At 48.6% G+C, this 23292-nt stretch overlaps 2 protein-coding genes across 3 annotated transcripts in view; one reads left to right on the forward strand and one right to left on the reverse strand.

Moving 5' to 3' along the window:
- The window catches only part of TMCO4 (transmembrane and coiled-coil domains 4), a 43884-nt gene extending 29355 nt beyond the window's left edge, over positions 1-14529 (forward strand). The window contains exons 12-14 of the mRNA XM_032708691.1: positions 1896-2013; positions 5033-5150; positions 13429-14529. Of these exons, the coding sequence (XP_032564582.1) occupies positions 1896-2013; positions 5033-5150; positions 13429-13656 (464 nt within the window). The 3' untranslated portion in view covers positions 13657-14529. The remainder of the gene's footprint in view (positions 1-1895; positions 2014-5032; positions 5151-13428) is intronic.
- Positions 10887-20958, reverse strand: HTR6 (5-hydroxytryptamine receptor 6). 2 transcript variants are annotated; one of them, XM_032708693.1, is made up of 3 exons: positions 19303-20958; positions 17625-17783; positions 10887-17368 (listed from the first exon to the last, which is right to left on the reverse strand). In XM_032708693.1, the coding sequence occupies exons 1-3, from the start codon at positions 20032-20034 to the stop codon at positions 16967-16969; spliced, it is 1293 nt and encodes a 430-aa protein (XP_032564584.1). In that variant the 5' UTR covers positions 20035-20958; the 3' UTR covers positions 10887-16966. The 2 variants fall into 2 exon arrangements, with proteins under 2 accessions (XP_032564584.1, XP_032564585.1); XM_032708694.1 differs by having other exon boundaries at positions 15322-16540.
- Between the last annotated feature and the right edge of the window lie 2334 nt (positions 20959-23292).

The following is a 23292-nucleotide window of genomic DNA, read 5'->3' on the forward strand; positions in this document are numbered from 1 at the left end:
GCTGTGGTCAGGTGTCGGGAATGCTGCTGACAGACTCTGCCCTGGAACACTGACCTGGCACTGCATCTGTAACAGGTTGAATTCCAGCCCTGATCTCCTTTCAGTCAGGACTAACATAGTGAAGTGCTTTCCCTTTCCCAGTGAATTGTATCCCTATGTCACAGCAAAGCCCACCAGGCCTCTGGTTCAGCTTCTTCCTTCCACACTTCTTCTGGAAAAATCACCTTAATCAGAATTTAATTTTGGCCCATCATTCTTGCTCTGCTCCCACCTTTTTGGACTTTATTGCACATTTTTCTATATATAGCTCCATATTTAATAGTGACTCTCTATAATGCTAAATGGTTAATGAATTAGGGGTTTTTCCCTGCTTATGCAGACTTTATTGTTCTTCATCATCTAAAAGATTTGCAAACTGTGAAATACATTTAATTTATCTCGAGCCTCAGCCGCTTTGCAGGCCAGTGATCTGTTCCCAGGTTTCTGTCCTCTTCTGTCAATATTCAAATAAAACGAGTATTTTTCAGCGAAACCTAAACATTTTTTGTTCTGAGCAAGAAATAAGCTGTACAAAGGACTGGAGAAACAAAAGCTTCCAATACCTTCCCCAAATATTCAGGATCCTGATGAATTAGCTGTTTGTTTATTCAGTTGGCTCACTTTGTGACCGTGGAATTTAGTACCTTGTTTGGAACAAGCTTCCCGTGAGGAAGGCTCTGGGTTTCCTTTTGATTGCCCATGATTATGGGAACAGGACTTTATTGCTCACACAGATTACACTAACAAAATTGAATTGCTCTTTGCTCTTTTCCATTGGTGCAAAATTTCCTTTGCAATAAGGACTAATTCCAGGAGAGCTCATTTGGATTTTGCTGTCAGGCACCGGGATTTACACTGTGCAGAAGGAGCAGGCGCTGCAGGGAGCTCCAGTCCTTTACTACTCTCAGGGAAACCAAGTGATTTTCATTTTAAAAGTCCAGCCAGGCAGTACCTCTCTCAAACATTTGGTTTAGCTCAGGTCTTCTAGGGCCTGGCCTCTCACAAGTGCGGAGTATGAATTTGGAATATTATGCCCATGAGTCTTCCATTTAGCTGCTGTGACATCAGGAGCTTCATCTCTCTTCACAAAGATTTATAAAAGGCACTGATATATTGTCCAGGAGTTTAGGAAAGTAGCAGAGCTGCCCAGTATTTCTCATTCCATCATTATTTCTTCTGGAATTGCCTGGCTGCTGCTCTCTGATAAGTGAGGAAGATTTATTAATGCTTAAAAGTCAACATTACTGTTCACCAAATCCTGCCCTGGGCATTCAGGTTACAGCACAAGGAAATTGAAACAGTTTACTAAATCATCACTTGTATTGGCAAATGCCTCCATTTTTGCTACCTCCTAATCAATATTAAGAATTTGGAATTTTCTCTTACATGTGCATGTCATGTTTTTCATGGACTCAGCTCTAAGGACTGGTTGTGGGAAGAGTTTATCATCCTTCATGTATGATAACATGATCACTCTGTGGGATGTCACCTGTTTCAAAGCTCTATGCAAACTCAGATCAGTGGGTCTGCAAAAAGAACTTTCCCGAGGTTTCCAAACTGTTCCAGATGTTTGCTGCTTGAACAGCATCTCTTCTCCCTCCTGCCATCAACCTGGTCCTTTTCACTGCCTCAGGATCTCTATTTTTCACATTTACTGACTCCTGCTGAACTTCAGACATTTAGCATTTGTGCAAAGTTTTATTTATGATCCTCTTTTCCATTGTTTCTGGCCTTCAAATTGAAACTACAGAAAGGACGATTTTTCTGGACTTCACATCTGAACACACCCTTCCTTCATGTAAAAATATTTTCTGATCTACCTTTTAAATCTGAGCTGTTCTGCTTTCACTTAACAGACTCCCAGGGGATCATTGAAGATGTCATTTTACTGGGAGCTCCAGTGGAAGGAGAAGCCAAGCACTGGAAAGCTCTCACCAAAGTGGTGTCGGCCAGGATCATAAATGGTTACTGCAGGTATGCTCAGTCCCCACTTCATTATCCTTGAAATGGTTTTACGTATTTATTCCTTTTAAACACTTTGTAAGTGAATAATTGTTGAGATGGTGAGGATGTTGATTCAGGAGCTGCAGAGCCTTGTCTCTCTGGAAGTCTCTCCCTCAGATCAATTGCAGGTAAGAGGCTTCAGGAGGCACTTGAAGGCTGATTGTGACATTGGAAGCCCGAGGTGCTCCACAGGTAGGTCCTGTTCCTACAGGGACAGTGTTTTATCACTGGCAGCCTAAAGCTGGATCACTGTGTTTGTGTGCATCATCTGATGTATTCTAAAACCCCTTTAAATCTCAGCTTTAGGTGAAGGACTATAAATAAGGCTGTTAAATTCGCTGGCGTAAAGAATGGGAAATAAAATCTATAAAAGCTTTAAGGTACAATATGAGGGCTGCTTATGAGGAACAAGATGTGAAAATCACAATGGAAGGGAAGGAGCTCAAGCAAATTGAAGGTTTTTATGTCTACAGTAGGTTTCTGGTCAGGATAGTCCACATGAATAAGGTGTTTTACTTACAAGAGAAGAATAGCTGGAATAGTTGTAGAAAATTTAGTTAGGATGTGAAAGAATACCAAGATAGACTTGAAAAAAATATCAGCCTTTTAAAACCACACAGGCAACTAACTGCTGTGCAGAGTTGTGGGAGCTGTTGGGTAGGAAGAGGGAGGTTCAGACGCCCCAGACAGCTGAAGCGATCTCAGAAAAGCTATTAAAAATTCAAGCAACAGCTTGATGACTGATGACTAATAACCTAATGATTGTGTATTGGAAGATAATTGTGACAGGAACACTGCTTCCCAGCACAACCAGATAAGGGGAAATTAAAACAAAGGAATGAAGCAGGGAAGACTAAGAGCATGGGGAAATAAACTGAGAAAGAGCCAGGCAAGAAGATTAGCAAAGAACATATACCTGCAAGTGAAGACCATTTATAAAGCCACGAGCCCTCAGGTCAAGGAGACGTGAAAGTGCTGTTGGTGTTTCCATGCACACATCCATATGGATGCCTACACACATACCTGTGAGGTGAGAAACTATTGTGTTACTGTGCTTCTAACAGGGTATGTTAACTCACAAAGAAGAATCAAATAAATTAATTAAAAGTATTCAAGATCAAAACAACAAATTATCAATCCTATGTGTCAGTTAGGCTGAAAATTATTGCCTTTGTCCTTTTTGCATCTCAGGAGGTTTTAGGGATGTTGGATGTGCACAGCACTTACAGTACTTCTTCATATGCATCAGGAAAAAGCAATTTCTGCCTTCCTGGGAGGCTCCCTCCTCTGAGTTCCTCCAAGAAGCCATAAACGATAGAAATTGTTGCAAATAACTGAGCTTACCCAGCAAATATTGTTCTTCTCTCCATCCTACAAAAATCCATTTCACTGCAAAAAGCTCAGTGTATTCATTTCCTATAACACACACAAAAAAAGGAATAAAACAGTATGTGTGTGTCTAGCCCTGTGTGTGGTAATTTGGCAAGTCGAGGTCTTGGCTGTTGAGTGAAAAGTGATGTAGAAATTGTAGCTTGTTGCTCACACTTATGGAGAAGCAGGTAAGGAGACTTGTCAGGAAATATTCCACTATGCAGGTTCTCTACCTTTCCCTCAGATGCTGAATTTGGGGGTTATTCAGGAAGCCTGAGGGGCAGCTAGAGGAGGGAACTGAGAGTCTCTCAGTGGGGTATTTCTGTGAGGATTGAGGTTTGAAATAAATATTATACAAATAGTTCTTGGTAAGACCTCAGCTGATTCTGATTTCTCTGGTCTCTCCCTTATACAAAGGGTGGCCTTGTTCTGTCACTTCAGGAGTAACTCTGTTTAGGTCAGATGAATTACACTGAATACAACTCCTGCAAGATCAGATTTGAGCCCAGTTTGTCGAGTTTCAGTCCAGTGTAACTTGTCTCCTTGGGCTTTGAAGTCCGTAGGGACAGGGCAAGTGAAAACCAGCTGTCAGAGCTGTCCCCTCTGATTTCACAGTGGGGCTGCAAATTCCTAGTGGGAAACCTCACCCAAATTAGCTGGACTCACTAAGCTTTTGAAAGAACTCAGGGCTGAGCAGCCCTGGGTTGTAAAAGTTTTGCAGAGCTCTGCATAGGCTTACAGCTCCTAGTGTAGAGTTTGGGAGTGGACAAGCAGACATGGACATGCGTGCAGGAGCATTTCACCTGCTGCCATCAAAGAGGACAAATCCCACTCGTATCCCACTTGACTCTACCCTATAGTGGCATTTAGGTGCCCAGATTTTATGATCTTGCTCAGCACAGAGAGTGATGTGTTTCCAAAGGATGTTTTGCCTTCTCTCCTTGTGCCACAGCCTACCCTGACACTGTCACAGTGACTTATGGCACTGCTTTAGAGTGGGAACAAACCCTTCCTAGTTCTGTCACTGAAACCATGTGTTTCCACAGTACCTATAAATCAGGAGCAGTATTTATGTCACAACATCAGTATTGTAGATCTCATCACCTTTACAGCTGTCTACAGGCTGGAGAACTTCTACCTATTAGTACATTAAAAGGATAAAATATGTCAATGTAGTGCAATCTCTAAGCAAATACAGAAATAAATAGAAAGGTCAGATTATTAAACCTGCTGCAGGAAATGAGACTACACCCATGAGTCAGGATTAAATTCAGACTTACAACTCCTGTGTCCCGGAAACCTACCCTGAATCTGGCAGATGATTCCTGATGAGATTCCTGCATCACGTGGAACTGCTGGAAGGTCTTGGTTCAGACATTACTGTGCTTCCAGCCCTTCTCTCCTCATGGTCTGAGTAGTAACACATTGCAAGTGTTCCAGGCTAAGTTGGACAAGGTTTGGAGCAACCTGGTCTAGTGGAAGGTGTCCCTGCCCATGGCAGGGGGTGGAACAAGGTGAGCTTTAAGGTCCCTTCCAACCCAAACTGTTCTAGGATTCTGTGACTCTTCATTGCGTTGGTTGGACAACAGGATTTATTCCCTCTCTTCTCTGCTTCTAGAGGGGATTGGCTGCTGAGCTTTGTGTACAGAGCCTCCTCTGTCCAGCTCAACGTCGCAGGACTCCAGCCAGTTGACCTGGATGACAGGAGGATGGTAAACATCGACCTTTCCTCTGTAGTAAGTAGTTCCTATATTCTGCTTTTTTCTCCATCGTGCTTTACTTGCAGCACTGTAACCTCACACTCACTACTTAGGGGAAGCTGGGTACTGAAGAGAGCCCCTCCAGGTAAATTGTCCCTCTTCCCTGTCTTTGGGAAACTGATCTCAGACTTCACTCTGGATTTTTTTTGGTCCAGCCAGTGTTCAGCATTGAGCGAAGAAATGAGAATTTGCCTTTCCTTTTGGATATATTTGAGGTTTTTTGGTTCTGACATATCTCATACTGGATACAGAAAATGCCATTATTGTCCAAGAAGGACCTTTCTGTCATAGGATCATGAAATGTTTTGGGTTGGAAGGGACCTTAAATATCTCATTCCAACCCCTGTGAGTCTGGATTGAGGGGAAGTGGGATCAGCAGCTGGAAAACGTGGGACTCAAAACATGTGACTGTGTGCAGCCCACAATCTTATCTTGGTGGAGCCTCCAACACTGTTCAGGTTCATTCAGGGCCGGGTCCATGGGCCTTGTACCTTGGTCCCCAGGGCCGCACCGACCAGAATTGGAACCGGTTTGGAATTACAGAAGCTCCATGATGGCAATGGTTGGTTTGCCAGGTCCTGCAGCCTGTTTGGAGTGCACGTCTCCAGGAAGCAGGAAGAGACTCATGGGTATATCTGGCAAGCATTCAGCTTCCTCAGAGCTATCCGGTGTCATTAATGATAAGCCACTGTTATAACATCTGGCAATATATCCAGCAATATTCAACTCAATTACCTTAAGCAAACTCATTGTTGTCTCATGAGTGAGCTCTTCCATGGAAAACTATGCAGAACTCAGCTTGTGCATCCATATCCACAGAAATCTTGGGCATGTCATCGTGTCTTTCCTTATCTTAATTAATTTTTCGCTCTCTGCAAACTGGGAGATGCTTGGTACAAAGCTCAGGATACTTCCATGGTTGTTGTTCCTGCCATGGCTTTTGCCAAATGTCCCCACAGTCTGGGAGGGACTGTCAGTGTTACTCTGGAGCCAAAGGCACTTTGAAGAGCTTTCAGATTTTTTGGAGCACCATCCTCCTGAGTCTATAAATACCCAACTGCTCCCAGCTCATTTCATTCATTATAACTGAGCTCTGCACAGCCCTTGCCAGCAAACACAGGGCTTGGTGCTGAACAGAGAGAACAGACACTTCACAGAACAAAATATGGGCTTCCCATATTTTGGAAGGGGTATAGTGGAAGCTTTTAAACATGGTCCAGCACTTGTATCTTTGCATCTCACTGAGTTGTCAGCATTTCCACACACTCCCACATCCAGTTTCTCACCATCCCCAGAGCTGCCATTAGTCGCTTTTTATCTGACATCTGTTGCTGGCTTGAAAATGGCCAGAGATGCCAAGTAGTGGCACTGGGGTGACGTTTCCTGTCAGTCAGTCTGTGTTACTCTCCTCTTTTTGAGTTCTCTTCAAAGGCCCTCCTTCTATTGACCTTCTGCTTCCTGAACTGTGAAGCTCCCGGGGTCCTGCACACTTTATCCTGCAGCAGCCTCTCCATTTCCCTCAGAGGAGCAGGATTTACATTTCAGCTGAATGAATAATGTTTACAGAGCTGCTCTCTGCTCATCTTCTAGGGCTGTGCATCTGCCTGGTGCCAGCAGGCAATCCCAGTGCTGCTCTCCTTCAGAAGGAGCTGACACCTCCACTTCCTTCATCTCACTGCAAAGCTCTGGGGGAAAAATGTATATTAAGTAGGTGTCATTCTCTCGATCTGTTTTCCAGACCATGGAGCTTTATAGGAAGAAATACAGTGCGTTCTGTTGAACATTTTAGAAGTAGAAGGAGGAAGAATGGAAAGGAAATTTCCAGGGACAATATTTTTTTTAAATGTTAAGAAAGCAAAGATGGATTTTGCTGCAATTACAGTGCAGTAGCATAACAGAAGAATACATACTGATATTTAGAGATGTATAGAGAAGTTTTCTTTCTGGAGACCAGCTCCATCTCTGCAGATGCCCTTGCTGGAGGTCCCTGTGAGTCTCCTGCCAGAAGAACAAGGTGTGATAAAAAACTGTAACTGATGCAAAGGTGTTCAGTGTGGAAGTATTACACAGGCAGCCTCAGTATTTTTGGTATCTCCCAGTCCATCCATGATGAAAACTTGACTGGATCCAAACAGCTTGGTTCTCTTTGCTGTGGTAGCACCAGAATCCTCTAATGAGTGGAGGACTAAGAGCCCTCAGTATAACCAGGAACTCACCTCCAAGACCTCTCATGTCTCTCTTGATTAATGTGTTTTTTATCTGTCAGTTAAAAAACAGAGAGAAAAACTCCTCCCACTCAGCAAATGGTTATAAAATCCTTCCTCATGGTTACAATGGGGCTGATTTATTCAGTGGGTTTGTTTGACAGCACCTGTTAGAGACCAAGGAAGTGGTGGAGCTACAGTGGATTATCCTGATTGCTGTTTGTTCCCAGGGGAGTTTGCACAGTGCAGGCTGAATTAACATTTGAATATTGCAGAGCTGCTCTGAGGCAGAGCACAGGGAGCATTTTCAGGCAGGCTCACAGGTTAGGAATTGGTGTTTTAGTTTCTCTGGGCAGTTTCACAGCATCAGAAAACAGAGATTAACTTGCAAATTTAGGGGCAGTGGGAATGCGTGGTTGGAAATCTAGTGGAGAGCAGGGATGGATCACAGTCTGCCAGCACTGCCAAAGCCACCACTAACCCATGTCCCCAAGTGCCACATTGACATGGCTTTTAACTCCCTCCAAGGATGGGGACTCCACTGCCACCCTGGGCAACCTGTTCCATTGTCTGACCACCCTGTCCATGAAGAAATTTTTCCTAATATCCAACCTAAACCTCCCCTGGCATAGCTTGAGGCTGTTTCCACTCATCCTGTGACTTGTTACCCTCACCTAGCTCCACCCTCCTTTCAGTTCTCTGGAGAGGGACCAGTATTCCTGTTATGAGGGAGGACAAACAGATTCAAGGCATTCTGGCCCTCAGCCAGGCAGATACATCAATACCATAAGCAGATGGAAAGCCTGAATTTTGTGGAATACAACTGCTTTGGCACTTCTGTGAGTCAGACTTTTCCCCCAAACACGTTAACCTGTGTTTTTTCCCACTGTATTCCCAAGACTTGCAGCAAAGAATTAATTGTTACAAAATATGGATTAATTAGGAACCCTGGGGAGTTCAAAAGGCAAAAGGTTGCCAAGGTCTCATTCCTTCTCTTTTTTTCACTTGTTCCAAATGAGCAGTGCCACCTCCCGCGGTGACAGGCAAAAACAGGATCAGAGGAGCAGGAGCTTGGAGCAGAACTTAGCTTCAAGCAGCAACCTTGGGGAGCTGGGAGAGCCTCTCTCACACTGGGGGGAAATCCAGGGTTTTATGGAAATTAGTCTATTTGTCTGTTGGTCTGTGGGGTCACAGGGATGGTTTCTTCAACCCTAGAGTCATCGGTGGCTTCATTTTCTGTGCTTCTTCTTGATTTGGGAGCTCCGAGAATCCCAGATTAAATACATATTAAATACATTTTTCCCTTTGGGACACAAGCAGAGGGTTCTGGCATTGCCACTGTGTTAGAACAGAGGAGGAAACTGAAAAAGCTTTTCCGAAAAAAGGACAATCAAAGCCATTAATAACTTGCAGTTTGGTTTTGCTTTGTGGCTGATAAATCCCAAAGGCTTTCATTCAGCCACAGCCTGTGTCAAGGTTCACTGAATGTTCTCTGGTTCCTGCTGTGGGAATCTGCTCTGCCTTTGGCTTTTGGGAGATCCAGCCACATTCCCCTGCCCAGGCAGCATTAGGGTTTTGCCATAAGCTGTGGGAAAACTGTGGAAAACAGCCAGGACATTTTCTTCCAGGCTGAGAATTGGGGTTGTTCAGCTTGGAGAAGAGAAAGCTTCAGGGTGACCTTAGAACCCCTTCCAGTGCCTAAAGGAGCTCCAAGAGAGCTGGAGAGGGACTTGGTAAAAGAGCCTGGAGTGACAGGACAAGGAGAAATGGCTTCCCACTGCCAGAGGGCAGGGTTGGATTGGAGATTGTGGAGAAATTCTTCCCTGTGAGGGTGGTGAGGTCCTGGCACAGGTTGCCCAGAGAAGCTGTGGCTACCCCATCCCTGGAAGTGTTCCAGGCCAGCTTGGACGGGGCTTGGAGCAACCTGGGCTGTGGAAGGTGTCTCTGCCCATGGCAGGGGTGGAACGATCTGGTCTCTTCCAACCCAAACTATTGTAGGACTCTGGGATTCTGTAAATGCCTTCTGTCATGCAGGATGTGCCCAGCTTCTGAACTAAGGCTTAGGCTGACGTGGGAATATCTGTGGCCGGAGGAGCCTGCCAGCTTGGCAGGGGTGACTGGATTTTGAGTGATAATGTGGCACAACTTGGGAGCCCTGCAACCCATCAGCCTGTGCCACCATCTGGACCATGCTCTGCATGGGTTTGGAGGCAGCATCCAGAACTGAGGAGTTTTTGGAAAGCACCAGTGGCATTTGAGCTTCTTCCCTTCTGTACCAGTAACTCCCCAAAACTGTCTGGCAGTTCAGTTCAGAGGTAGGGTTGGACTCCAGTGCTCTTCCGGGACAACATATTCACTATAGCTTTGGGAAAGGGAGAGTAAACAATAACCCAAGTTGCTGAGCTGGCTCTGCAGTTTGATTCCATTCTGTGTGTACACACAGTGTCTGACACCCAGCGGAGGAAAGGGCTGCTGAAAGGTGAGCTGTGATTATCAGTTGAGCTCCAGAACCTGCAGCTCACTCCAGGAACTCTTTCACCACCCCCAAAATACCATTTGCTGTGAAAACAGACAGTATTTGCAAACAGGGAATCCCTGAAGGATGCCCTCCAAGGTCATTACTGCTCCTGCTGAAATAACAAAACTCTGCAGAGTGTTTTAACTTGATGGAATCTTTTCCTGCATGATAAAGTTGCTCTTTATACGTGATGGGCTCAAAACAAATCCAAGGGGTGAAATTCTCAAGGGTATGAGTGACCTGTGCCTCCTCCACCACACTGCCTGCCTCCTCAGGGATTCCCTGTGAATCCATAGGGTGTTGGTGATGGGCAGCAGGAGGAAGGCACAGGGAGCAGAGAGGCTGAGGGACACTGAGCTCAGCTTGGGCAGTTCCACAGCCCTGCAGAGCGAACAGGGATTTGGAGCCAAATGCACTCCTTGTGTTGCTGCTCAGGATGGGTGGTGGAGCTTTTATTGAAGGACTCTGGGCACGACCTGAGGATACTTGGCTCTGGAGGGAGCAGTGAAGTCTTATCTCTGCCATATGGAGTGATGTCAGTGTTGTGACGGAGAAGGAGCTGTGCCTGTGCCCACGTGAGCCCATGGCAGAGCCAGGACCATATAGAATGTCTCCTTTCTCCTGGCCCTTTCTCTGCCCTCCCCTTGCCAGGCTCCAGCACATGTTGTGTTCCTATAGCTCAAACCAGAGAGAAACTGGGATTCCTCCTCTGTACACAACAAAACCACTTCTCTGTGAATTTAACATTCACAGCTGATTGCGCTCAGTGACTTTTTGACACTTTTGGGTGGATTTGAACTTGAAAACCTTTCCAAACACGCTGAGTTGATGGCTCCTTTCTGCTGGCTGGTGGATCCCCCTGAGCAAAGCTATCAGTTGTTGTCCTCCAGAGATCTCCCAGCAGCAGCAGTGCCAGAGGCAGCTGGCTCATGTTTTCCAATGAGTCAAAGCAACCATAAAGTCAGATAGAGCAGGGAGAAGTCACCTAAACACACCAATAAACCCACCCCACTGCTTTCATTTCCTTAAAACAAGCAGAAATCTATTTGCTCTGGTGCTGAGCACACTCTTCCATTCATCCTGAAATTCCTCCTGGACTTTGTTCTGATAAATATTCACACAACCTCTTTATTTCCCTTTTAAGTTTTTATTGACTATGTTGTAGATGTTCCCCTCCCATCTCCTGCACAGCCTACCCAGTGGAGGAATTCGTCCTTTGATAGCAGATGGAAACAGGCTTTAGAGATCTGGAATTGCTGGATTTTCCCACCAGGATGGCAAGTGGCAAGGCAGTTTGTTTGCTGTTCTTTTGCTGATGGCTCAGCGCTCAATGTCACACTGCAGCAGAGTCCTCCCTCCTCTTACACTTCTCAGGCTTGTGCTGGTCCAGCTTTAGGGAATCCTCTCCTGGGCTGTCCTGGAGACAGGAGTGAATTTCCTTGGAAGAGATTTAGAGATTAGAGGTTTAGCAGAGCTGCAGGAAGGGACGGATTTTCAGGAGGTCTCAGCTTCTCTTTTAGCTGCATGAGCTCTTCAGAATGGCTCATACCCTGCATCCCTCAGTGATCATGGTGCTCAAGGAAGAGGAATTCCCTGTTGTTTTAGTGGAAGCTGCTGGATACTGAGGAGATACGAAAATCTAGTCCTTAAGGTGGCAGAGGAAATGTGTTCCCTCTGACTAATGGCTCAGTAACACCAGGATGAGAAATCCCCAAGCACTGACCAGGGCAGGCAGATGGTGGTGACAGGAGAGGTTCTGAATGCAATAAACCAAAGGCCTTCAGCCCCGACTCCCAGCAAGTCCAGCTCCTTCCTGCCTCTCCCCACCTTGCTCCTTCGGCACCAACCACCCTGACTGAGCAGCAAAAGATTTGTATTTTTCCAGAGGACAATGTCCACAGCCCACAGCCAGTTCCTCAGTCCTTCTATGGTTATTTTAGTTAACTAATCAGTTCCAAACACCCGGAGCATGTTGAGCCATCTGGAGGGATTCAAGTCACATATTGTATGCCTGATGTGCATACAATCAGTTTGCTCCAAGCCCTAAGTGCAGCCAAATGTTTCCCCCTCCAAAGCCACTTCATGCAAATTTCTTGGAGGTTTGGATTTTTGGGAGGAAAGATTGGCTTTAGTTTTGGAAGAGCTGTGCTGGGAACCCTGGTGCTGGCACAGCAATGAATCCCAGAATCCCAGAACGGTTTGTGTTGGAAGGCACCAGTTCAAATCCCCTGCCATGGGCAGGGATGCGTTCCACTAGCCCAGGTTGCTCCAAACCCCATCCAACCTGGCCATGGACACTTCCAGGGATGGGGCAGCTGAAGGATTGCTCTGGAACCAGGCAGGAGCTGAGCAGAGAGTCCATGGCTGGTGTCTTTGCAGAGCCCTGTGAAGAGCTCTTACCATCATCATCCCTTTCTGGGGCACTCATCTACCTGGTTGGGAAGCATGAAACCTGGGACCGGGGTGTTGCGTATTCCTTGATGTGGAAATTCCCTAATTACTAGCAAGGTTTGGGTAAATAAGAGGCTGAGCCAGCTCTCTGGCTGGGTCAGGGAGGTTTAAACTGCTGGAAATTGAATTTACCAAAGATGCTGCAGTATCTCAGGATGCTGTCGGTGCATCAAGTGCTTGGTTTGTGCAGGACACCTGGAATGGGGAAGGAATTTCTTCCTCTCCAACCATGTGGCCTTTAGTATAAACAACAATCACCTTCAGAGGAGGTTTTCTGTTCTCTTGCTCCCTGACTGGAAGGATACATTCCAACATTCATCTCAGAAGGCTTTATCTTATCGTGGAATTCATCTTACAATAAAAACATCTGGGTTTTTACACATGCTGTTGACTTTTATTTGGTTTATGGACCCATAACTCTTGGACTCCTGGTTTTATATTGTGTGGGATGGATCGGTGCAGCCTCCAGCCAAGAACCTTAACGTGCTTGGTAGCTGTGTGAGGTTTAATGACTGTATCTTAATTTAAATAAGATAATCTTGGGTTTTACAAGGGAGCTGAGGCACCTGGAGGAATGTCATTTAGCACAGAACAGGGAGCTGAACTAAGAGAAATCATCTCCTACCTGGGTGTCTCTCCCCGTGGCAGAGCTGCTTCTCTTACCCTCATGGCACAAAGGATTTCGGGGTTGTAACTCAGCCAGGTCCAGGTTTTTAAACGTCTCAGAAGAAAAATAATCCAGCAGCAGCATGTGCCCCAAAGGCTGCTGCGAATTCAGGCAGTTCCATACATAACTGCATTTATCCAATGGTGGAATCACCAACCCTGGAAGTGTTCAAAAACCGTGTGGATGTGGCACTTGGGGATGTGGTTTAGTGGTGGCCTTGGCAGTGCTGGACTTGATGATCATAAATATCTTTTCCAACCTTAATGATTCCATGATTCTTTGATTTTCCAGCCTCATTCTTTCCTCCTCACAGCCAAACCCAAGTTTCATGGCAGTGGTGGCTGTTGGGATGAAGGACTTGGCTGAGCTGGGTTCCCACGGGTTCCCCACTCACAGGATTCTTGTTCCCTGCAGGTAAACGGTCACCTGGACTACATGAAGCAGATGGACACGATCCTAAAAGCTGTGGGCATTAAAACCAAGGAACACCAGCCAGTAGAGAAGGGCAGTGGCAGTCTTTTCCCCCCTCTAGCCAAGAAATCCCTGCGGGAAGCAGGCAGCGAGGGTCAGGGAGAGGAAAACACCAGGAAAGAGGAGGATGAGGCTGGGGGTGAGGCTCTCCCAGCCAGCTGTGCTCACTGACGGGATTCCTTCAGCTCTCTCCTGGGAGAACCCTCTCTGCCCTGCCTGAACTGCTCCCACAGCAGGGACAACAAGGACCAGGCAGCAGAAGAAGGAGCAAGTTAGAGCAGAGCTGCTTAGCCAGCACTAAAACCGCTGTCACAGCACCAGCTGTGACACTGGGATTCCCCAGGGACAGAGCCGGCAGAGCTGGAGCTGCAGTTTCCAGCCCCTCAAGTGAGCCTGGAGGATGGCACTGGTTTGGCACTAGATCAAAGCATTCAGAGCAGCTGCCAACGGCGGCTCCCATGGACGAAAGAGGGACGGTTCCTGCCTGTATCTGCACTGCTCCTCAGGAATCCGGGGCAGATCCCCATCCAAATCCTTGCAGGAAGCAGCTGTTCCCCCTCAGCACTGCGTCTCTATAACTGAAAAGCAAATGGCTCTGAGGGGATTTTAAACATATCAGAGAGGGGGGCTCATCACTAGGAAATTAAAAGCGTTTTTCCACTGGAGATTGGTTTGGTTTGTGGATTTCAGGCGTGTTGAGGGCTCTGCCTGCCCCACTTCGAGCAGATCAGTGTCCACACTTCAGCTATGCTGGCTGGAGAGGAGAAAGGCTCAGGTTGCCAAGGCACTTTCCAATCTCCAAGACTGTTTTCCTGTCTCCAGGTTGATGGCAATGAGTGTTGGAGGGCCCACTCCTGTTAGAAACATGTTTGGGACCCTGGGTGACAGCAGCAGGAAAACTGATGGCTTATGAAACTTCCAGGCTCTCCAAGCCCAGCAACCCACTGACTCTTTCCTTTTGAGTCACACACACATCTCCAGCCTTAAAAGCCCCCTTTATTTTTAATTGGCTTAAAATAAAACCCATACTTGGCATAGGATAAACATGAATCTGTTTCATTTCTACCTCCTTCCATAAAAGTGAATTGGTTCCACTCTCTTCTCCCCAGTCTCAGAGCAGAGGAAAGGACACAGCTTTACATCCCCTGCTAGCAGAGCTCCCAAATTGTGTGGGACTGATCCACATCTTCCATAAAAGCTCGTTTTCTGTCCTGTTTTTCTGCTAAGCCCAGGAAAATGCATCTGGCAGGAGCGTGCCTCTGCTCTAAGAACACCTCTGGGGTTTTCTACTTTGCCACAAGTGTGATGGTACAAACACCTCCCACCCCTGATCTGGGAGGTCTCATTGACTCAGAAGGGGAAGGGTTCATGGAGGGTCTTCCTCCTACCTCTCTGATCCAGCACTCCCTCTCCTTCCTTCCCCAGGCTCCCTGCAAACCTTACCTGCAGATTATTTCTCATGGAGTCAAAGACATGGCTGGTTTTGGGGATGATGCCCTAACACAGCAAAGCACAATGGTTTGGATTCAGTGCCTGGTGTTTCCTCTCCCCAAATCCAGCATCCAGGGGGGCTCAGACCTTCTCAGCTCCTTTCTGGAGCAGTGATGGGAGATATCTCTTGAGACAGGCCAGAGGGTCCCACGTGCTAGGGCTGTTTGCCCGGTCAGTGTTGATGCTGCTGGCTGCAGGGAAAGAATGGGATTTCTCCACTCATCCAAGGCTTTGTCCACAAGCAAACACCTAATTACTACAGTCTTGATGAGACAGTAATGAACTATTGCTTTTGAACATTTGGCTGAAGAGGTGTCTCTCTCTCTCTCTCTCTCTCTCTCTCTCTCTCTCTCTCTCTCTCTCTATCTCCCAAGGCTAATTTAGTACCTAACGGATTTCCAGACTCCATCGTGCATTTTCCTACTCCTTTTTAACAGGAGTTGTAGTCAAAGTGTGGCTTTATGTAAAGTTGTTTTGTGGGAAGATGCACATATTGATCTCTATGCTTGACACCAGCCCCAGGCTCTCTGTCCCCACATCCAGGGGAAAATGTATTGAACAGTTTGAGGTTTGAACCTGATGAACCCTCAGTGTGTCCCAGTCGCTCATCCCTGACTGCTGGGCCAGTGCCGGCTCCCGGGGGGTACAAAGTACCAAGTAAATGTCAAGTTGGTCATAAAAACTCTTGTTCAGTCCTGGAACATCCATGGGCAACATGGAAAGAAAACTAGTGAGATTTGCTTGGAGCGTGGCTGTTTCTTCCAGCGTTCCATATCCAGGGGATGCTCTGTGTCTGTTTGGATACACTGGTGAGTTCCAAGAGCACAGTCAAACCCGTTAATGGGAGCTGAGAATTAGGCAGAAGGCTTGGAGGGGAGGGGTTCGGGGAGGGCACAGCAGCCAACTGTCAGCCCAGCTCTGCAGCCCAAAGGCACTTGAGGAAGAATTTACTAAAATCATTTGTTTTATTGATTTTTTTAAGAGCCCACTTGCCACGTTACTCACTGTTCTCTCTGCTTATGGCTATGGTGGGGGTGGGCTGGGTGGAGGTGGCCTGGAATTGTCATTTAAAAGACAGTATTTCTTTAGATTCCTATTTGAAAGGGGGGGAGAGTGTATTTTCTAATTGCATCATCTAAAAACTAATGGATTGTCAGAGAGAAGTGTGGTGGTCCTGTGCCAAGAATGGGAAGCTGTAGGATGGAGCTGTAAGAGGCACCGATCCCATTACTACTGTCACACAACCCACAAAGCCATGACAAGTTGCAGCCCCACACCCCCACAGAACATCCAAAAATCAGTGTTGGACATTCTGCACCCAATTGAACCCCCATAGTGCAGCTCTCCATGATTAAACACGATGGTTTCACTGGGCTGTAACTCACTGCTTAACAGGAAACCGAGACAGACATGTTCCAAGTCAGGAGAGGAAACGCAGCTCCAAGAAAACGTGATGTTCCATGGGCTGAAGCAGCTCCAAACCTCTTATCCATGAGTCATGGGATGTTTTTTCATCACTCCTCTCAGTGCAGTAGGTGAAATGGAGGTGATCCATGTGTGAAAACTGGAAACCAAGCCTTGGTTTAAGTTTAGGGGGACAGATGATCTGGAATCCAAGGTTCAAACTAACCAGAGATGGAAAGACTCTTAGAATCACAGAATCACAAAATATGCTGAGTTGGAAGGGACCCACAAGGATCATCGAATCCTGGTCCCCTTGGGATACCCCAGGAGTCCCACCACGTGCCTGAGAGTGTTGTCCAAAGGCCACGAGAAGGGTGAGGGACTAGTGCCAGTGAGCAAAGGAGGGATGGAAGAGAGAGAAACAAGGCAGGTCAATTCAGCAGTGACACGTGGCTGAACCTACCCACAGCAGTGCCTCTCCACAAGCTGCACGATGCACTGGAAGAGGGAATTGGAGCAGCAGCACGTGGGCTGTTTGTGTGGGGCTGAGGGATCCTTCCCAGCGCATGGAGCTCTGTGACCCCACTCAGGCCACGGGGGTGCTGAGATGCCCAACCTGCGGCTCCGCGTCCAGGGGCTCTGCGTCCCACAGGCTGATAGAGGGGGCGTGGGAGGTCAGGGGGGCTGGCAGCAGGTTGGGATCATTCCCCAGCGCCCCAGAGTCAACTGAGTCAATCTCAGCCTGCAAGGTGAGGATGTTCTTGAGGGACGTGGCGGCACGGGCTCCGCTGTTGGAGTTCCTCATGGAGAAGGATATGGCGCTGGGCCGAGGCTCCCCCCAGCGCCGGCAGCAGGGCAGGAATTTGCCCATGGCTCTCTTGAAGTCCCTCATGAAGAGCGGGTAGATGATGGGATTCATGGTGCTGTTGCAGTATCCCAGCCAGGTGAGCACGTCGAAGAATCCGGCTGGGACACAGCCACAGACAGCCTGGGGGGGCACAGCAGGGATTAGCAGGGTCTCCCACCTCAGCCCCGATCCAGAGCAGTTTCCCAGGCACACCAACATTCCCCTTTCAAAGGAAACCTCCAAATCCCTTTTGAAGGGTTTTTCCTTGCTGTTGCTCCCTGGGGAAGTTGCATCTTTGCTCCCAGAGGTGTTCCAGCGAGACCTTCAGATTGAACCCAGCTGGATCTTGAGTGAAAAGCTTTTGAAAACCCAACACAAAACCCCCACAGGTTCTTACCTGCGTCACATTGGTAATGAAGAAGGGGAGCCAGGCCACGAAGAACATGCCCAGGAGAATGCCCAGGGTCAGACTAGCCTTCAGTGCCTTCTTGCTGTGCTTGTTGGTGAACCTCCTGCTCTCACTGCCGGCCATGGGCTGGCTTGGGACACAGGGAATCTGTAGCAGGAGACAGGGAATGGTGATGAGCCTCCCCAGACTGAAGCTGCCAGCACCAGTGCCAGCCTCTGCCCAAGAAAAGTGAGGTTAGGTGCTCCAAATCCTGAAAAAACCCTGCCATTAATTCCCTTCTCCAAGAGACAGGAGCAGGGCACGCACCACAGGCCCTGAACTGCAAATTAGGGAGAGGAAACAATAGAAACCCTCAACATTACCTTATTTTTTTTACTGTAAAATAGGAGGTTCTCATTAGGCTGTTCTTTATAGAAAAACCCAGCTCATGTTTTGTTGAAGACAAAGCCCTAAAGAGGCAGCTCCAGCTGCTCATTACAGCAACAAACTAACTGCGTTTATAAAAGCAGGATGTGAAACATTTCAGCCTACAAACACCATAACTCAGCCCTCCCTCCCCCCCGCAATCTAAAATGAACTGATTATCTCAGCCCTCCACTGTAATCAAACAATGCTCCTTTGCCACTCAGCTTCCTGCCCAAAAAGAGAGCAAAAATCTGGTTAAAAGATGAAATCTGAGGGTTCCCTGGCTGACACCTTATTTTCAGCTAATTTGGGGCTCCAAGAAACCTTTTGGGCCACTTGCCTTGGCTGAAAGACAGGTGGCAGATGCTGGTTTTCCACAACATGACAAAGACCCTGAGCATCCCCTGATCCCCTGAGTGTGTTTGTGGAGTCAAAAAACCTGATATCCAGGGAGAAAATAAACACTTTATGATATTGTCTGTTTATTCTTTGATTGTCCTTTTCCTTTTGACCGTTTGGTGCATTTTATCGCATGTGGGAGACCGGGGCAGAGTCCTGTCTCTGCTCTTAGAGTGAACAAACTAAATCAAGGTATTTAAAGACAATTAAGTTTGCCTTTTCCTTGTAGGATATGTGGTCAATAAAGCCTATTACAGGGAATTAGAGCTGTTAGATTTAGTGGCAATTACCTTCTCCTGAAGAAATACAAACAAGTGCAGCCACGTTTTGGTTATAAAACCCACACATGAAACCAGTGATTGCACAAGGAGTTGTTTGGCAGTTCCCGTTAACCAGGTAACAAAAATAGAAGCTTCTGTTCAAAATAAGATGCTCCCCAGAATTTGGCATTTGCTATTAGTTGAAATCCTTCTCCCCCATATGTCTCATATCCACCATGGCCAAGATTTACGAGTGGAAAATCAGATCTAAGATTAAAACCCTCAGGGATGATGCCAGCCAAGAGGGGGGCTAAAGTGCCTTTATTTTGCATCGCTGAGCATTTTTACCTGAATCTTATAATTTCTCTGCTTCTGCTCATGCTGTTTGTGTGCTCCAGAGCAGCTCTTCATTAGTGGGACAGACACAGGGCACTTCAGAGGGCGTCAGCAAGGTGGATGTTGCCCAAAATCTCCCTCCCTGTGGTCTAGTTGTCAAAGCCAGCTCTGGCTCTAAGGCTGTCCAGAAGGCAGAAACACCCCAGGCACCCAAACTGTGCAAAAAACAAGGTCTGCAAAAAACAAGGTCCCTGCAGACACCTTACCTGTGGCATGGTGTCATCAGTAGTGGTGGTGGTGGCCACGTTGGAGGTGAGGGAAGCCACCTGCACCGCCTGCTTGCGGGCAGCCAGGAGGATGCGGCAGTAGGTGAAGGAGATGGCAGCAGATGGGAGGAAGAAGGTGAGGCAAGAGGCGACCAGGGCATACGGCAAACTGACCACCAGCCGGCACTGGTCTTCGTCCCCCCACGAGGTGACATTCAGGGAGAGTTCCTCGAACTCCAGCTCATGCCATCCCATCTTGATGGGCAGGAAGGAGGCCAGCACAGCCACGGTCCAGGTGGCCAGGACGAGCCAGAGGGCCCTGCAGGAGGTCATGCGCAGCTTGTACTTGAGCGGAGAGATGATGAGCAGGTACCGGTCCAGGCTGATGATGCAGAGGTTGAGGATAGAGGCACTGCAGCACATGACGTCAAAGGAGGCCCAGAGGGAGCAGAAGTCCCCCCGCAGCACCCAGCGCCCATAGAGCTGGTTGAGCATGGCTGGGGGCATCACCACCAGCCCCACCATAAGGTCCGACATGAACAGGGACACCAGGAAGTAGTTGGAGGTGTTGCGGAGGGAGCGCTGAGTGACGATGAGGAGGATGAGGAGGAAGTTCCCCGCCGTGGTCAGCAGGATGATGAAGCACAGGAAAGCGGCCACCCAGCTGCTCCCCACGAGCAGCGAGTGCTCCCCCAGCATGCTGGAATTGGGGGCCCCCAGGTCGCCCTCCATGGGAGCTTTGGGGTTGGGGGGACCTTCTCTGGTGTGACCTGTGCTACGTGATCATCACCAGAGCTGGATCCAGGGGAAGAACGACCACCTGTCTGCTCTGTGTCTGTCCTCCTCTCTCCTCTCCTTTCCTCTTCCTCCTCTCCCTCCTCCTTCCTCGTCTCCCTCTCTTCCCCTGCTCTCTCTCTTCACTGGCACTCAGGGCAGAGTGACATTCCCAGGAGCCGATCAGCAGAAGCAAGGTTACCCTGTTACTCACAGCCAGGCAGTGCCTCGTCCCTGCAAATGCCCCTGCTCTGGGATGTCCCTGGATGCTGCTGCTGGATGCTGGGGAATGTGCTGGATGGCAGGATACTCGAGATGCCAGGGATGGCAGGATGTTATGGATTCTCTGATGCTCTGGATGCGCTGGACCAGGGAATAATAAGCCCCTGGGGTGCTCTGGATACTCCAGATGCTCTGCACTCAGGATGCTTCAGATGCTGGGGATGCTCTGGATCCCAGGATACTCCGGATGCCAGGGATGCTCCGTACCCAGGATACCCTGGATGTTGGGGATGATCTGGACTCCAGGACGCCCCAGATACTGGGGGTGCTCCAGCCCCCCGAGGCTCAGCTCTTACCCCCCCAGCTGGGCTTGGCTCCCTGCAGAGCTCTCTCCCCGGGGCCTCCCGAGGTCCTCCGTGCCCGGGTGCTGCTGGTGCTGCAGCCAGAGCTGGCGAGGGGAGGCAGAGCAGCTTTAGGCGAGGACCGGGATGCTCCCAGCCCAGCTCGCTCGGCAGGAGGAAGATCCGGAGTGTGGGAAGGGTTCTCTCCCGCGGCAGAGGTGCGTCCAGCCTGCAGGGTGTGTGTGAGTGTGTGCAGGTGCCAGCCAGACTTCCACCTGCTGCTCTGCAATGCACAGGAAAGGATGCAGAAATGCTGATTCCAAGGAGGTGGGGCTGGAGAGGGAGAGGAGGAGATGAAATGAAATGCTAATTAAAACAGGGATCTGGGCTAAACTACACAAAGTGCCAGCCCGAGAGTTCTCTTTTTTGCCTTAAAGAAACAGCCCTGTTCTCTGCTTTCCCTGCCACCCCTGCCATTCCTGCCATCCTGCCATCTGCGCCGGCACTGGAGCCCCCATGTTCACCTGGCAGCTAGGCCAGCAGGTCAGTGGCCAAGCCCAAGTGCCAGGCTCCATCCTCTGCTTGATCAGCAGCTCCTAGTGCCAGGCTCCATCCTCCACACTGGGTAATAAAAAGCAAAATTTTGCAAAACCAAATTAAAAAAAATCAACAAAACCTGCACATGAGCCCTCAGGAAGCAAGTAGAGGCATCACAAAACTGGATGACATTCCTACAATCTGCAGCCAGGAACGGAGGGGCAGAGCCGAGGGGAAAGGCTGCACTGGTGCTGGGACAGCCAGAAGGCTGGCCCCTCTGCTTCAGGTTTTTTTGGGCTGACCTTGAGTAGCCCAGATCCTTGTCTGAGGGACAATCCTGCATGCATCCATGGCAACTTGCCCTTTGGCAAGTGGAAGGCAACATGTGAGAGGACCAAGTGGGTCCTGCTGGTGGCTCCAGATCAGGAAACACCCCTGAGTCTCCAAGTGCCATTAGTATCCTGTGCTACCACCTCCACACATCAGAGCCAACACCTTGGGGTGCTGGAAAGGGATTGATTGGGATTTTTTAATTACCCAGCTGCCCAAAGGTGGGTTTTTCCCAACAAATATCTGTGATTTCTGTTGGGGGTTGACCAGAGCTGAGGGCACTGGCTCCAGCACAAACCAGAGCCGTATGTGTCTCTCTGCTGGGCCCCTGGCACCCACCCCTGTGCTCACAGGGCCAGGCACTGCCAGCTGCTGCCCTCCCCAAGACATCACCAAAGCTTTCCTTAACATGCTTCCTTTGGGAAGCTGTGCTGCAGATGTGTGGGGAGTGCCACCTGTGCATCACACACACCCCCTCACCCCATCCCACTGCACCCCAGTGCTGTCTGTGCCGCCCTGTCACCCACTCAAGGACAGAAATCAGTCTCTTTAGCAAGTCCTACTTTTCTAATCACCTTTTCAACAACTTTGTCCTATTTTTCCCAGTGGCTAAACAAGCATTTCAGGCCTGGAAACCACCTCTGAGCAAAGAATGGGGGAGATGCAAGGCAGGGCTCACCCTGCACAGAGACAAAGCCCATACACACCCTGTGCCAAAGTGCTCTCTGAGAAACAGTTGCTGTCACTGGTACCAAGAAAAGCTCTGCCCTCCTTCTGCTTGCCCAGGATGCTCTCCTTGGATGCTCCCAGCCAAACCTCCCCAGCCACCTCTGCATCCCTGTGTCCTGGCAGGGACCCCAGGGCAGAGCAGCACACGCAACACTCTGATCGCAGCAGGAGGTTTCTTTGGAAAAGCATTTGCACCAGGAAACCCTCACTTCCTCAGCCCATCTGTTGCTGGGAGAAGAGAGAAACCCCACCCTCAGCCCACCCTGCAGCAGCATTCCCAGGCAGGATAAGTGAAGGCAGCAGGACAGATTTATCCCAGCTGGATCTATGCTGGTGCTCAGTGAGGAAGTGATGCCAGAGGGCAAGTCCAGGCTTCCTTCTCAGCCTGGCTGCACCCCAACTTTAGGAGCATCTCAGTTTGCCTCCAGAGCTTTTGCTTCTGAGAAGGGGATTGGAATCGCAGAATGGTTTGGGTTGGAAGGGACCTTAAACCCCATCCCATTCCATGGGCAGGTACACTTTTCACTACATCAGGTTGTTCCAAGTCCTGTCCAACCTGGCCTTGGACACTCCCAGGGATGGGGCAACCACAGCTTCTCAGGGCAACCTGTGCCTAACCTTTCAGGAGTGTTTCCTCCTCAAGTGGGAGGTTTTCTGCTCCTGGTTTGGATGTGCTTGCTGGGGAAGTGAATCTGAACTCATTGAAGCAAAATGGGTTTTTAAAAACCTGCCTTGAAATGAGGTCCAAATCCTACCATTATCCCTGCAAAAGCTTCTCCACACCAGCAGCTCTCCTGGCCTGTCTGTGCTCTCTCCCTGTGCTACATTTCTAGACACATCTGCAGGGATCATGGCTTCCACCGGCTCTGCTCTCCAGTACCACTAGCAGGGAAAGCAAAACCAGGCACCCAAGTATCAACATGGCAAAACACAAAGGGCTGGTGAGACAGAGAGAGTCAAACTGGGATGCTGAGAGACATCAGTGAGGACATCCAGGCAGTCCAGGGATTAATGCAGCAGCCTCATTCCGTCCTTTAACTGGGATTTGATTTTGGGC

This window comes from Chiroxiphia lanceolata, chromosome 22, assembly GCF_009829145.1.
Source record: "Chiroxiphia lanceolata isolate bChiLan1 chromosome 22, bChiLan1.pri, whole genome shotgun sequence".
NCBI classification, from domain to species: Eukaryota; Metazoa; Chordata; class Aves; order Passeriformes; family Pipridae; genus Chiroxiphia; species Chiroxiphia lanceolata.